Here is a 13454-nt window from a genome sequence, read left to right on the forward strand (position 1 = left end):
ACGTTAGTGTTCATGTAAATGACCATGCAATCCGGATAAATTTGAATGTCCCTTGATGTTCGTCATATGCGGAGTAGACTACAAATGATAATACACTGGTATTGGGGATTGTCACATGGGGATTCCAAGGGTACGATTTAGTTACAACAGTTTGCCCTAGGATCTATGTATGCATGTGCACATTGGAGGTCCAATTGACTGTTTGACCTCGAAATGGCTGCGTTAGTAGGAAAAACACCCTTTCATATTTATGCCCGATTTACTTGTATCAGTTAATACTGATAATTATCATAGTTATAATGGATGGTTTTATTGGTGCAATAAACCAATCCGATAAACATTGTATCACCATCCGATAAATATGCAAGTAAGGTACTCAAGCAGGAACTATTTTTTATAAACTTCAAGCATCAAGCATCTACTTGCTCAATGAACTAATGCCTTACTACATACTATATCTATATGATTTTAAATAGTGTTTCTGGATGTTTGGATGTTTCTGTTCACACACATGGCTTCAAACTTAATTGGTACTATATCATAATTTGGGCTGATTAGCTTTGTGATCATTTCATGATATTAATGACACATTGCTGATAGATACTTATATCATGAAATAAAATACGGATATCAACTTCGATGCGTGGAAATATTACGTTCACCCCCTGTCATTTGTGGATGATATTCGAAAGATACTTCGAATTAACTTGCTACTTCAAGATTCAATCACATTGTGAGCTTAGACGAATATCATCGATAATGATGCTCTCTCACAATGCCTTCCCTGGATGCATACATGGTTGTTCGTCTCGAATATTTAATTTGTGTAAAAGATCACCTAGCTGTGTCATCGATATGGCATCAACAAATCCCAGTTACATTAACGCAGCTTGAACAGTATTTTAGATATATAACGGCCTTTTAGCTTGTAAGAGAAGGCCCAACGTAACGCAGGTCTTTGAAGTGTACCACAATGATGCAACTTATGCCATCTGAGTTCTCAACAATAAAGCACACGACCTCCGTACCTTGTCCGTCGCATGAGGATGGTGTGAAGCCATGAAAAAATAATTTCACGATTTTTGCTCAATTAATTTTGCTCACGCGAACTTTCGTTCAAGACAAAATATACCTGAAAATCACTTGTCAACATCTCACAGCATGGTTTTGCATTTGCAACTGGCTTTCTCGGTCCAAAAATAGAACAGGTTTATTGTTATACATCCCAGGCCTCGTTGTCCCCTATTTGAAGTTGCAATAATCCTTCCTCGACGACATATTTAATTGGACAAACCTTTAAGAATGACAGATTTGTGTATAAGACATAAACTAAAAGCGCTCAAAATAACCATTTCAAAATGACAGGACAGGATCAGATACCAGGAAAGATAATTCAAGCCTGAAAGTCTCTACAATCTGAAAACATCATTGGTCATCGGCCTAATTTAAAAACATAATTCAAGAAGATAGTTTGCTGTCAGTGAGATGACAACATCATCTGTCTTGTTAAGAAATTGTTGGGTTCGGTTGTAAGGCAAAGCATGGTAGTCACACTGTCTGCTTCCCTGATTGATATTAGCTTTTACCACCCACGACCCCATCTCCGAAGTACAATGGTATGATTTTCATATACGTCTACGACTGTCTGAATTGAACAACCATTTTGCCTGCATCAAAGGTTTGCATCGATTTTGAAATGCTTAAAACGTGTAATATATAGATATATACTCTGCAAATCGTAAATATCTGACGTAGTGTTGCTGATTCCCATACACAATTAATACCAAATTCGTCATTGCTTTGTGTGGAAAAAATAAGGTACTGCAGTAATTTGGTGAAAATCACTGGTTCGCAGGGGAAGCCAAACTCAATTAACGTAATATGAACTTACCTTGCTATCAACTAAACGTAAAATCACCTTTCAATCAACGAAACGTGAAATCCACTTGTAATCAACTAAACGTGAAATCGCAAAAACACAACCAACATGACATGTACGTGCAAATATCTCTTGTTGGGCTATTAAAACGTTGGGTTTTCCTTTACATGCCATCACAACCTTTACAAGTGAACAGCCTAAACATACCACGACTGACGAAAGCCCAACGCCACAACGTCATCGGTCCGCTGTATACAGGCGAATCCTCTTCGGTCGTAGCCAGGATTTTCCACGTACCGGTAGCACCAAGCACGATTACAACACTGTGGAACCGTTATCAGACACGCGGGACAACACGCGACTTTCCCTGGATCAGGTCGACCACGTCTCACTACAAGAGCACAGAGCGCATTCATACGGCTACGTCATTACGTGAAAGAACCCCCACGGCCACCTCTACAACCACGCCAATACCAGGATTGCGTACGATATCAGCGATGAACCGTTTACGCACTTAAGGTATTCCCTCCAGACGACCAGTTCTAGGGGTCTTTTTGACGGACCTGAATTTTCAGCTGCGACGTCAGTGGTGTCAAGGTCACAGAGTATGGCCACAGCTGAGAAGGAGACACACTTTTTAATGACGAGCTGGAACTTGTTGCAAGTTCAACGGAATTTAACGGCTCAACGATACAAGGCTTATATTCTTCGGCCACACGTTATTTAAAAAGCGAATGTCATTTTCCAACACAATGTCCGGCCTCACACGGCAAGACAGGCAACAGCCTTTTTGAGGAATCACAACAGCTAGGTCCTGCCAAGGCCCTCCAGGTCTCCAAACGAACCTTTATGGGATGCACTGGTTCAACGACTGCGAGAACGTCAGCAACATTCCCCAGGCCATACTAAAGGAAAAGTAACTGTGGTTCATATAAAGTTCAATCAAAATAATTTATTCTGAAATAATGCTACTAATGCATCTTCTAATAGATATTCATAAAGACGGCGCACCATTTGGATGTTTGCGTGTTTGCATGGATGCTCACACACGTGTTCTTTGAAAGTTAACAGCACACAGTGATTGTTTAGCCAGCATGTGCTCATAAAACCACTTTTGTTAAAATGTAAATAACGCTTACGCAATGCCATGGCTTGCTGAAATCTCCTACGCGCTGTGTGGTGCGGAAAAACAGCAATGGCGCAAAACGAAATAGACAGACATTTTAATGTTCATCAACACATAATATCATCTCTTTGGAGACGTTATCTACAGCAGGGCAACACTCATGACTTGCGTGTGACGTCATGTCAAGAAGACAGTCATATTCGGTTGGTGCCTCTATGACCATTTTGTGGCAGAACCTTACATTAGAGTCGATTGTACACCATCTTTCTTTTAGAGTGAAGCGAACATGGGCCTTCGGCGACACAAGAGAACACTTTAACTAATAGGCTAACCCACCGACTTTTCTCATACTATACGAGATGAATCTGGCAAGACTATAGTATACTGCTATTATATTGTATGAAAGTGTTTCTTTTACGAGAGTTACATGGATTTCGAGACAACCCTGTGCCTATATTCGACTCTAAAGAATGAGAAAACATTACAACACACGAGAGTGACTATGGTTTGAAAACCCTGTTAGCAATATTCCAGCAAAATCACAGCAGTGGACACCATGCAGGTACTTCTCACATTGTATCCATGTGCGGAATCACATCCACGCTTTCGAAATTGGTGTGACGAGCGCACGCTTTAACACCTAGCCTAGACTAGTTGAACGGTACATACCACACATAACGTTAATATATAAACAGTTTAAATACTGAACCCAGGTCACTCACTGTTAAGTTGAACGTTTTATCGATGTGTGGTTGACACATGTAACGCATTTGAAATAGTTCATTCATTTCATGATGCTGTTCCACAAAGCTGCCAACACCTCAAGTGTGAATTTGTGAATGCACAATGACCAACTTTGTTTCTTTGGACAGTTTGAATACATCATTTAATTATTTGAAATACTTATCTTAGAAAAAAATGATATTCTTAATGTAGGGAGTCGTAGCGAAGAAACAGATCCCTTGTTTCATACACGCTTATGGAACACTAACAGACTTACTTACAGTTTAAATGGCCGGAATTATATCAACCAAACTATGTGCAAAACATGTATCTCCGATATAAATACTAGTGCATGGTGTATACAAGATCATCATTTGGATACAAATCACTCACTGTTCAATACTTACTGTCCCTGTTACAAAACTCAGTGCATATTTTTTGGATATTTATTTAAAATCGACACAATGAACATGTTTGCATTAAAATCAGTTAAATTATCCTGCGAGCATAATACTTTTGTTGTAAATACAAAACCTGGTTGTTTAATTAAATATGTAGTGTGACTTTAGAATAAATGGTCTTTAAGAACAAGCTATAGCATTGTTGCATAAACATAGATGCATACACATGGACACGCAAGCACACAAGCGCGCGCGCACACACACAAACACACACACAAACGCAAACACACACACACACACACACATACATACATACATACATACATACATACATACATACATACATACATACATACATACATACATGACGTGTTAAATGAAACCTTCTCTCAACGATATTCTGAGATAGCAAACCTCACGTGACCTATGCCAATAGCACTGTTACCCTCAGTGTGATAATTATAGATAGGGTCAATATCATGGATCCGCTATTTCATATTCATTTTCTTATTTCGCTTCACAATGTTTTTCTTCCACCTTTTAGCTTTTAATCAGCGTTATAACATCACTGGAATTGATATAAAATGATGCATCTCTAATCCTGTATGCGAAAATTCTTCGGGAGATAGATGTGCGATCGAGGCATGAAGAACATAATACTAATGCTATAATCTAACGTAGAGTTACCGAACGTTCTTTATTCTTCTTCAATCAATTCTTTCATTTGCTTTATTCTAGGAAACCTTTTACTGACATTATTCCGGCCTTGAACATTAAACGACAATGATTAAAAATCATTACATAAATGTAGTCTTCCAAAAGAATAACATCATCCCTGAAAGGGTTCTTGATGAATCAGCATTATGCTTCAATGCATCCATTGATTATTAACAAACATGTCTTTGTATATTCTTACGATGATGCACCGTGATGACTGGACTAAAAGATTTATCTACGTTCGCCAGACATTTAATTTTTTAATGATGTTTTTGCGTGTTAAAGTCCGTCCTCTTGAATCCTATTCGTTCGTCACCGTCGGGGACACCGATGGCCCAGTGGTCTAAGGCACCGTAAATTGTTGTGCAGAGCTGATCGTGGGTTCGAGTTCCAGATTCGTATCAATTATGATCCTTGGTTTGACATCCCCATGATGCGTGCTCTCGTGAGTTTGTATGATCACGAAGTTGGTAAACGTCACATTGGTCTGCAATGCTGTGATATTACGGAAAGACATTTTAAAATTGCATTTAACCAACTCACTCACATTGATTTTGTGTCTTTAACTTATCCTTTGTGTTTAACCTGATTTGTTTTACACATCAACCGCTTTTTCTTGATTTTAATACTTTACAAAAACGCTTGATTACTGAAAAAAGAAACTTACTTTAGACTGTGTGAGTGAATGAGTTGGAATTTACGCCGCTTTGAAAAGTATTCCTGATATTTCAAGTCGTTTTAGCTTACACGTGAAGAAAGCCTGAAGTTGTTCATGCCTTAAACGTTTACCTCTTTGATGAATCCGCGAACACGGGTATGGTGCTGATAAACCTAGAAACATAATCGGTACGAACCGGGATTTGAACGCACAGCCATCGGTTTCTCCCGTACCCAAGGGACACAACTCTACACAGCGAATTGCGACGCCTGAGACGACTGGTCCACACGTACCGCTTCTTAATAAGAAAATAGATGCACGTACATGGATATTTGCTTCGTTTGCTTTACAATGCCTGTCCATTTAGCTATGTTGATATTTGACTTAAATAAGATACTTGGTTCAGACTTCTTTTAATAGGGGCACGGGTGGTAAACGTCTGAGACCTGCATCACTTCGGGCTTTCCTACCCTATTAAGCTGGCACGCCGTGATACAACTGGAATTCTGTTAAAAGCGACTGTTAAACCCAACTCACTCACTTGTTTTATCGTATATTTGAGCATAAAGAAACAAATAATTTCCATATATATATATATATACAAACCTACCTTTCATTTTGCAGCGTTCAAAAAAGGGCCGCTGAAATATTCAGATTCAGCTACCATTTTTCTGATAACTTTTCTGAAAACTTTTGGAAAACGATACACTGAAATGCTATTATATGTAAAATCCCACCACTAACTCGCTTTTTCCTTTTTATTACAGTGCTCTCCCTTGTCGCCAGCATATTCACCTTGACCTTCATATCATGTGACCGGTTTTTTGGGATTGTGTTCGCTATGAAAGCTCATTTCATAGAACGGCGAGCCCGATATACCATCGTGGCCTTATGGGTGTGCTCTTTGGCAATTGCTGTGCCCATGCTTATATACAGAGTTCAAGAAGAGAGGGCATGGCGAAACCACGTGGAAAAATGGTGTGACGATGACTGGCCAGTGGTGGAGTGGAAAGATCCAGTTTCAAACTCAACAATGAGCGACATTCCAGCCAGGAAGATATACTACACCATCGTCTGTGTTGTGTTGTTTTTCTTGCCATGTATATTGATGTCGGCTGCATATGCCGTCATAATTTGGACGCTTTGGTCCGCAAAGGTCCCCGGCGAGAGGATTAGCAAGGACATCAGGCTTCAGACGCAGCTTAAGAAAAGGGTAAGTGGGATCCAACTCCTCTCTGAATAAACCTTTCATTATATGATACCGCACAGAACGATGGACGCTGTCTTTATACGTGTTAAGTGCAGGATTTGGGCAGCTTGTTGTATCATCGTTGTTTTATAATTAACACTGCTGTGTCACAACGAATATGTTCAATCATCGTGTATCTATTACAAATAGATCCATGTTTTTCAGCCTGTCACGTAAAAGCACTACGCATAAACTATCTTCACGGATAAGCATTGGATCGAAAGCCAGTTTAAACAATATTTTCTCTATTTATCCCCAATAGGTGTTTTGTATTCCAAGGTGAATTAGCTCCACAGAGTTGTCACTTTGGCAGCACGAGGTAGGATAAGAGCATCTTTGGACTGCTAGAGATGTCAAATTGATAGTTTGTGGAATTTAAATCATTCAAATATTTGTATTAAAATTTTCAGATATGTTCAACTAACATCTTTTTCTTTCTCACGCTTGCACGTTTTTAACAAGGTTTCGAGACAATGAGTGAAAAAGGCCAAAGGTTTTAACTTGAAGAGACAATCTTGCTTTTAAGCAATTCTTTGACTGAACAAGAATGGTGTAATATATGTTTGTTCCGTATTTACCTACGTCTTCTCGGAAATTCTGCTGATGTCAAAGACTTGTTCATGTTCAAAAAATTAGAAAAAAAACTTTAATTCAAATCTTGATATCAACCTTTTGACGCGTTCCATCTATACCTATACATTTAGGGAGGTACTAAGTCCAAAACAAGCATTTGTTGAAATTTACATGTACAAAGGCTAATTCGCATTGATAATTATGAAAATATCTGATTAAGTCCATAACAATTTATAAATGTGTTTTTTTAATAATTTCTTTAATCATGCAGATCATGTAGACCGATAGATACCATATTATTCCTTTAATTATTACCACGTAATACACGTGTTACAGTATACGCGGGTACAATGTTTGGAGCCCATTTCTGGTTTTCCCGCCGTGATATTGCTTGAATATTGCTAAAAGCGACGTAAAACCATACTCACTCTCTACAGTTTACGCTATGGGTTCGTATAACTTTTTCAGTTTTCTGTCCTCAAGGTTAAGAGATGGACATTTAGAAATTCCATATTCCAGCTGTTTTGTTCTTGTTTTGAAAGATCAAAAACTCAAAATTATTCCTCTAATTCAGCTGTCCACAATTGATTTTGTGAAATTGAAACCTCAAAACCTCCTTGGGACTTCAGTTTTCTGTTTTCTTAAGTCGGAGTATTGAATTCAGAATCACGGAAGCCATTTTCAAAATGATGTAGATTTTGAGGTCTTTTGTTGTCAGATGACAGATGCCATCACAGCTTTCATGTTGTGCCACAAACATGAATGAATGTCGTTAAAGTAGATATACATATTTACAAAGGCGCTGCTGTCTTGAAATGGCTCAACTAATCGTGAATTTCAAATTATTACATGAACAGAATGTTCGGTTTTGAGCTTTTAATCTTTCAAAATCCGAAACCCGAATTACGAGAATAAAATTTACACAATAAATGCTGTTCTTTCGAGAGCGATATTGACTTTTTGAGCTTTCCATCTTTTATATGCATAAGTGATTAAGATTGAAAACTGAAAGATGTCCACAAGCACACTGAGATATTCAATGCTTGTAATTGGCATATGGAAAATCCATCATGAAATGAAAGCGAGCACTGCACATTTTTAATTATCAAACATGACACTGGGAATTTTATGACAGAGAACCGAGTATGCATTCCCAATTGGCCTTTTAATTTTGTGAGCATGTTTACTGGTAGTTGCGTCGCATGTCATTGGGAATGTCAATCACAGAGACACTTTTTAGGTTTATCAGAAAAATACCTTTTCAGGCGTCATAATAAATCGCGGATGATATTCGCTCACGGGAACTTCATAATTTATTGAGCAAGTTTGATGTAGATAAAGACAGTACAAACATATGGCACCAAGTCATCTTGGATCATAGCCTTGCCAATTGTTAGATTTTCTATGAAATTTTTCTTTTCACTGAGTTAAACCATATAGAATTACCCTGTCAATATCCCTCAACTTGCAAGTGTAACAAACAAAAAAGTCTATAGCCCTCGCCACTGAAACAGATTATTAATCAACGATGATGCATGTGTTCTAATACTTAAAGTGAAAACAAGCCATTCCGGCGATAAGGATTATTACTTAGAATAAAATATTACGGATAAAAATTACAAAGGGCGCTTTTAAAAAAAATAACCTTTTTGTTGGCGATAAATATCATCAACGGTAGAAAGAAAAGTAATTACGTGTTTGTTTGTTGCCTGATGCCACACAGCAGTACTCCTGTCATATGTCAAATGAACGAGGCAACACAAACGACCATTTACAACCTGTACGATCAATTACAAATGACACCGGGTGATCTTGGTTTGTGGTTCTTGCTTGACTTGTTGACCTGAAGGTGTGGCAGCCGTTTCAAGTCATATGAGGGCAGGTCAAAAAGTTCTAAGCCTTACTAACTTTCAAACATAACAAATTGAACTGGTCCATGTAGTACATTCTTTGAGTAGTGCTATGCAAGCGTATTTGGTTTGTTGAGGCCGTTTGTATATTAGTGACAGCATTTGAACGTGAGATGAATCCAAATGGACACAGAAATGGAAAAGAACGAGTACCAAGCAGGCATCAAGTTTTTGACTTCAGAGAAAAGTACTCCTCAGAAAATTGATGACCCAAGTGACAGGTGTATGAGTATAAGTGCCCGAGCTATTTCACTGTTAAACGTTGGGCAGCTATGTTTAAGCGTGGGGGAACAACACCTTGATGATGCCCCTAGGTCTGGACGTCCCTCAACGTCCATCAAATGAAGATTCAGTCAAGGAGATAGAAAAACTTATACTGTCAGATAGACGTATTACCACTGCTGAACTTGAGGAAGATACAGGTCTAATCAGTGGATCCATGTAAACTATTATCTATGAACATTTACAGTAGATTAAGTTATCTACTCATTGGGTGACAAAGTTTCTAATTTCTGATCTTTAGGAAAAAAGAAATGACATTGAGATTCTTTAGAGCTAATTGAGGAGAATTTCGTCAAATTCAAAAAGAGATTAGTAACGGGTGATGAAACATGGGTCTTCCACTATGACGCAGAGTCAAAACGTCAATCCATACAATGGCACAATTCCGCTTCCTCGTCACCAAAGACACTCAAGTCTTCAAGATCAGTGAAGAAGGTTATGGCCACTGTATTCTGGGATGCAAAGAGTGTGATCCTTGTTGATTACTCTTAAAGTCAAACGACGATTACCGGAGCCTACTATGCGAATTGCTTCATCGCCTGAGAGATTCTATCCTAAAAAAGCGGCGAGGGAGGATAACTGCTTGAGTTCCACTACTTCATGACAATACCTTTTCTCACACCTCTCGACTTGCAAAGGCTACCGTGGTACAATGTTGGTTCGAAGAGCTTTCTCACCCTCTATACTCGCCATATCTGGCACCAAGTGATTTCCACATGTTTTCTAAACTAAAAGGACACTTTCGTGGAAGCACTATAACAACAACCATGACCACAAAGCTGCCGTGAATGGGTTTTCAGGGTGGCTTCAGAAAATCTCTTCCTGACTTGAATTGAAAAGCTTCACTATCGATGTGAGAAGTGTATTGAAAAGATTATATTGAAAAACATATATTGAAAAATAAAATTAAAAACAATTTCACAATTGTAGGTTTTGTTTGTAAGGTTTAGAACGTTTTAACCAGCCCTTGTACATAACGCAATCTCTGCTAAACGCACTCTCATTGTACGACTATATCATGAGCTTATAAATCGCTATCAAGTAGTGATGATTCCAGGTGTTCGCGAAAAGGTGAGCGTAATACAATCCTGTCCCACTGGTTGCACCTGTCACGAACACATGCAAAGGCAAGACAGTTGTTTACCTGGAATATATGGTACAAAGAGAAAAAGGGAAATTGCCTCAGACATAAGTTTTATCATCGATACGTCAAATTTGGAAATGTCAAACAACTTTGAATAGATCCTATTTAATAATTAATCATGGATTAAATATTATTTTTACGACCAACCAAGATCTTTTACGAGTGTTATCACACACTTTACCTCCAATGCCCGTTCACCTATTTCTTTATAATTAGGTTATGCCACCAAAAGATTCTTCAGGGTGACATTTATTTCATTTTGTTAGTCTTTGGGCGAGTTTAATGATATTATGAGACGGCATTAACAACATGTATTGATAGCAGACCAAAATAATGTTAGTTTTGATACCGAATCTTAATATGAAATCCACCAGGAAAAGAAGGGTCAACGTGCAAATGTCAGTAAAGTGTTCGGATCAGTCGATGTAATTGGAGCCTCAACGATTTCCCGATCGTTATGCTGTTTAATATAATCTCTTCAGGGATCAATTGTAACATTAGCAAGTGCACTTTATGACTGATTATTTCACTGGACATCAATTTGTATGGAAACTAATTATCAATCGATATGCAGGCATGTGCATGAGGTACAATTTAAAGTCACATCGGCAGTATTACATGCATATGGTGACTATGATATGTGAGCAATCTTACTTTGCTTGGCCTACTTTGGATGTATTTTGCATAGATGTTGTGTAAACTATATATAATATGCCATTTGCAAAAAATAAGATTTTTTTTTCATTAAAAGGCCAACTATCATACGTTTGTTTGCGGCTTGGTTGAAGTATATCATTTCCTACTGCTACTGTGTATGTGTCAGTGAGTGTGATCGTTTTACGCCGCTTTAATAGAATTCCAGTTTTTGACGGCGTGTCAGCTTCGTGAGGGAGGTAGGGGACGCAGGTCTCAGATGTTTACCACTTTGGTGAAACCCAAGAGCAGGGGAATGGTGCTGACAAGCCTAGAAACATAATCAGGGAGAACCGGGATTCGAACCCACTGTCACAGGTTTCTGGTGTGTCCAAGAGACGCAACTCTGCATAGCGAATGACAACGCCTTAAAAGACTGGGCCACCTGCTCCTCCTACATTGTGTGTGAGATAGTGACTAGATTGATATGTGTTCATATGTGTTTACAACGGCCTGTAAATACCTAAGCGTGGGCAATACAAACCAGTGATTGATAAAATGAGCAACGATGATTACGACGTAACATGATGCAACCATCCAATCTTCACTTTAGTCGTCCAAACAACAGGCACAGGAGAAAAAAGGATCTATATATATGATTATCCAGCACCGGAATCACAAAGATGGCCTGCATCGTGTGCTTAAATCCATTAGCATCCCAGATGTTTTAACTTTACTTAATTAACCTCCACCATCAACGCAAACATAAACACATCGTATTCGTTGTAGTTATCATGTTTGCAGACCATCTGTCGAATGACACCAGCATTACTATTGAATTTTCCAAAAACATTTGCAATTCCGTCGCTAATAGAACTGCAAGAGGCTGTTTGTCAGCTCAATGTTGCTTTATGAAAGACAAACATTGTCGAAAAATCCATTTGCAGTGACAGAAAAGTGATATGTTTTTGGCATGTACTTTCATTCCAAGAAGTCGTGTTATGTATTGGTCTGGAAAGATTGTCTAATGACTAAACGAAAAAAGAAGAAAACTGTAAACGACTTGTCGAAGCAACATATTGCTTTATATATTTCTTATAAATATCCAATATATTTTTCTTTGGCTCATGCACTGATATGCTAACGTGCCAACGTCATTGAAGTTAAGCTTTCTGTAATGACACTGTCAAATTGGCAGGTGGAGCTTGGATTATTTTTTCATTTCAGGCTTAGGTCAAATAAACGATGTCTTTATGGAATTGGTTTTTTCAGATTGTATTCTTTAGGGACGTGCCAACCATAAACCGAAGGAGAGTGGGATAAAAAGACATCTTGTTTCTGTAACCGCAAACAAATCATAACTTTCATCATATGCAATTGTGTGTACAACAAAGTGTATGGGGACATTGCATGTGAACCTTTTATTCACGTGCATATAATAAATAACAGCCAGTATGGAAATGTCAATAAAATAAACTATTGTTTTTAACTTACACGTATACAGCCATATGTTAAATGTTGCATGTGGCAGTTCCAATAGTCTTGTTCTTGTTCTAGGCTGTGCCAAGACAGGCTGTATCACTTGCATGTCTTTTTTTGTGGCAACCCATCTTTTTGCTAAAGAGGGATATGAAAGGTTTTTAAAAACAGTCTACAATTCTTTAATCTAACAACGGCTATTAAATACTCTCCACAAACGTAGGGGATATTACAAAATAACAGCCGATTTCATAAATACATAGAAGGACAAGGTGTAACATGACAATCAACAGAAAATGTTGGTCGTGTATTGTAAGGATGCAGACAGAGAAGAAAGACGAAGGGGGTGTGTTGTCAAACATTCAGTCATACGGCGTGGCATTGTCCGAATCAATCTCACAATGACAATTTGAGGGAGTCTTGTCCTCTCCTCTCACGTTGCAAGTAGCCTTTGTCGTCCGCGTATACGTCTCCCGATCATGTTCAAGACGTGTTCTATGGGGGATAGGTCAGGACTCACGGATGATCATTGCATTCTGGTGATGTGTTACTACTATTGGATGTAGTCAGTAACGATACGTGTTCGGTGGACACGAGCGTTACCGTCTTGAAAGACAAAACGTGGACCAGCATGGCGCTCAAACGGCACAACTGTTGGCGCTGATATGCTGTCTCGGTAG

At 38.5% G+C, this 13454-nt stretch overlaps 1 protein-coding gene across 3 annotated transcripts in view; it reads left to right on the plus strand.

The window, feature by feature from the left end:
- The window catches only part of LOC139469319 (neuropeptide FF receptor 2-like), an 87750-nt gene that overhangs the window by 52442 nt on the left and 21854 nt on the right, over positions 1 to 13454 (plus strand). For all 3 annotated transcript variants that reach the window (XM_071251457.1, XM_071251455.1, XM_071251458.1), the window contains exon 3: positions 6272 to 6717. In XM_071251457.1, coding sequence (XP_071107558.1) covers positions 6272 to 6717 — 446 coding nt within the window. The remainder of the gene's footprint in view (positions 1 to 6271; positions 6718 to 13454) is intronic.

This window comes from Haliotis cracherodii, unplaced genomic scaffold (assembly GCF_022045235.1).
Source record: "Haliotis cracherodii isolate W230 unplaced genomic scaffold, xgHalCrac1.p SCAF_2, whole genome shotgun sequence".
In the NCBI taxonomy this organism is placed as follows: Eukaryota; Metazoa; Mollusca; class Gastropoda; order Lepetellida; family Haliotidae; genus Haliotis; species Haliotis cracherodii.